This window comes from Drosophila tropicalis, unplaced genomic scaffold, assembly GCF_018151085.1.
Source record: "Drosophila tropicalis isolate 14030-0801.00 unplaced genomic scaffold, ASM1815108v1 contig_393, whole genome shotgun sequence".
Classification (NCBI taxonomy): domain Eukaryota; kingdom Metazoa; phylum Arthropoda; class Insecta; order Diptera; family Drosophilidae; genus Drosophila; species Drosophila tropicalis.
Genome location: NW_027172855.1, coordinates 3357818 through 3360544, shown reverse-complemented (window position 1 = coordinate 3360544; position 2727 = coordinate 3357818). Strand labels below are relative to the sequence as shown.

At 41.7% G+C, this 2727-nt stretch overlaps 1 protein-coding gene across 1 annotated transcript; it reads left to right on the top strand.

The window, feature by feature from the left end:
• Nucleotides 1-467: 467 nt before the first annotated feature.
• LOC137572814 (cilia- and flagella-associated protein 157-like) lies at nucleotides 468-2467 on the top strand. Its single transcript, XM_068284655.1, has one exon. The coding sequence runs from the start codon at nucleotides 605-607 to the stop codon at nucleotides 2405-2407; it is 1803 nt and encodes a 600-aa protein (XP_068140756.1). The 5' UTR covers nucleotides 468-604; the 3' UTR covers nucleotides 2408-2467.
• The last annotated feature ends 260 nt before the right edge of the window (nucleotides 2468-2727 follow it).

Sequence of the window (2727 nt, the reverse complement as noted above, 5' to 3'; positions counted from 1 at the left end):
AAAAAAAAAAAAAAAAAGAAAAACAAGAACTGTATTGTCGAACAAAGTCATAATTTTTGTGCGGTTGTCAGTTTTTATACCCTTTGAAATTGTATTATCAAATTGGTAATTAAACTAGCTAAACAACTTTAGATATACCCATGAATATAGTGACTGCTGTAACTAGCCAACAATCTTTAATTTCTTAACTAAAGTAGTAACTTTACTTAAAATCAAGTAGATCCTAGATGATCCCTTTTGTTTTAAGGAAAGATTAATATAGCTAATGATTTTTTAAAGAAACTATGGCTTAAACATCATATTATGTCAAGTAAACTTTTTGGTATTCTAAGCTAACTTAAACATCTTTAAGTTTTATATACTTCAAAACCTCTTTTGAAAGATTTCTCCGGTTCTATGGTCAAAACTATCGCCTTGATTACAACCTCACTCACTTATTGCCTCTGAAATTTGATTGTTCATTTTTTTTTTCGAAATTTTCAAACACAGTTAACCAAGTTAATTCTGTTACTCAAAGCATTGCCCACATTAGATTTGCTTAATCTTTGAGCAACAACTTCAACGAATATATTTATTTTCTAAATTAAGTAAAACTGCTAGCAAAATGCCGCCAAAAAAGAAGGGAAAGAAGGGAAAGGACAAGGATGTGAATAAAATGCTCATGGTTGATCGCACATTTTATGAGCTAACCATAACCGATTTGAATCAGAAGATAGCTCGTCTTCGATCCCATGTGTCTGGTCTGGATGAATCGAATGTTGGATTGTCGGAGAAATTGCGAGAAATTGAGAGCGATCGCACGGATGTGGCATCTCATTTGGAACGGGTATTGGCAGATCGTAATAATCTCATAACAGAGCTGGAAGACCGGGTAGTGGTGATAACAAAAGCGCGTGACGAAGAGAAAAAACAAGCTGATGTAAAGATAGGTGATCTGGAGGCTAAGTATAAGGCCATGCATGATCAGCTAAGTTCGGAGATTAAATTGCTCAATGGTAAACTGAATTCGCTAGATGAGTTTCGTCTACAACGCGATGTATTGTTGGCCAAATTCGATAGCCAGGAGGCCGATCTCAGAGAGAAGGAGAAAGAACAAAAGGAGGCTCTTTACAATATGGAACAGAAGGCGGTGGTGGAGAAAGATGCCCTGAAAAAGGAAGTCGAACAGAAGCTACTTCAAGTATCGGAGGATTTCACACGTTCCAGTGAGATACGAAATGCTGGATATACACGTCGTCTGATACGCGAGAACATTGCTCTGCAAAAGGAAATCGACTTGCTGGTAATGTCCCAGATTAAGCTGCAACAGCAATATAACAATCAAAAGGAAAAGCACAAGGAGATGGGTGAGCAATATAGTGCTTTGGATCAAATCAAAAACGAATTGGTACGCAATTCGGTGAACAAAATCAAAATAATTGAAGGTCTTACAACCAACTACGAGAAGCTCAAGGCAAAGTACGTAGAGGTGCTGCGATACCGCAAGGCCTATGAGGCACAACAGCAGACGGAACAGTGTGACCAGGTCAAGCAGAAGGATGCAATGGGCAAGCTAAGGGCTCTGGCCAAGCGCATGGAGATCATGACTTTGGAGAATAAGCATCTCGTTGTTACCCACGAGCAGCATGAGCTGGAGATACTTCGTTTGCGAGGCATCATCCAGCAGATAAAGGTCACAGTGCGTGATGCCATTATAGCGGAAAAGAGTGCCAAGTTGTTCCCCGAGCGACTTATCATAGCCAACCTGGACACTCCGGAGGTCATTAAAGAAGTCCGTGAAGATGCCATGGCGCTTTGTAAATTAACACGCATTGATTTGCTCTCCAAGCTGATGAACATCGTTAGCTCTCATTCTGAAGAGTTGCCTCGTACACCATCAATTGGTTCGATTGGCAGTGCCACCTCTTCGCTTTATGTACCCGGTAAAATGGGCTTTATGCCCCGTAAACCCAAGCCCACACCCTATGAAATTTTCCGCAGTGAAGTTGCCGATCATGTCGTGGAGCTGCCCGACTATTTGCAAAAGCACAGGGAGGAACAGAAGGCCCAGGAGAGAAAACGAGTCGGCGATGAGTGTTCCATTATCGATGTGGAATTCGGGACTACTCTCTACGTTTCATCATCACGCGACGATGATCTCATCGAAATGGAAGAGGAGCCTCTGGAAGAACCTGAGGGATCTACCAGCTCAATGTCCGTTCAAAGAGGCAGCACTGAAGGTAGTGCCCCACCACCAGTTCTGGCACCTTTGGTTATAGAAAACTCGGCTGAGATAATCCCCGAAACAAAATCTGCCCGCAGTATTGTCAGTCTCTATACTGGAATAACCGCCACTAGTCAAATGGATGAAGAGGGCTCCCTAGAGGAAGAGGAGGAAGATGATTTTGAAATCAATTTGTTTTATTAAAGATGTTTATATGCCATGTCGTTGTTTGGGATTAATAAAAATTTCGTTTCCCAACTCCAAGTAAGAGTATTCGGTTGGTGACTACTCCCCACACACACACACACAGACACACACACACACACACACACACACACACACACACACACACACACACACACACACACACACACACACACACACACACACACACACACACACACACACACACACACACATTGTGTATTTATTGTGCTCGCATTAGCGGCGGCATTCCTTTTCAATTCCTGCCAACATATCGTACATTTGTTAGTCGCGCATATTTAAATGCAAGTCCATTTGCC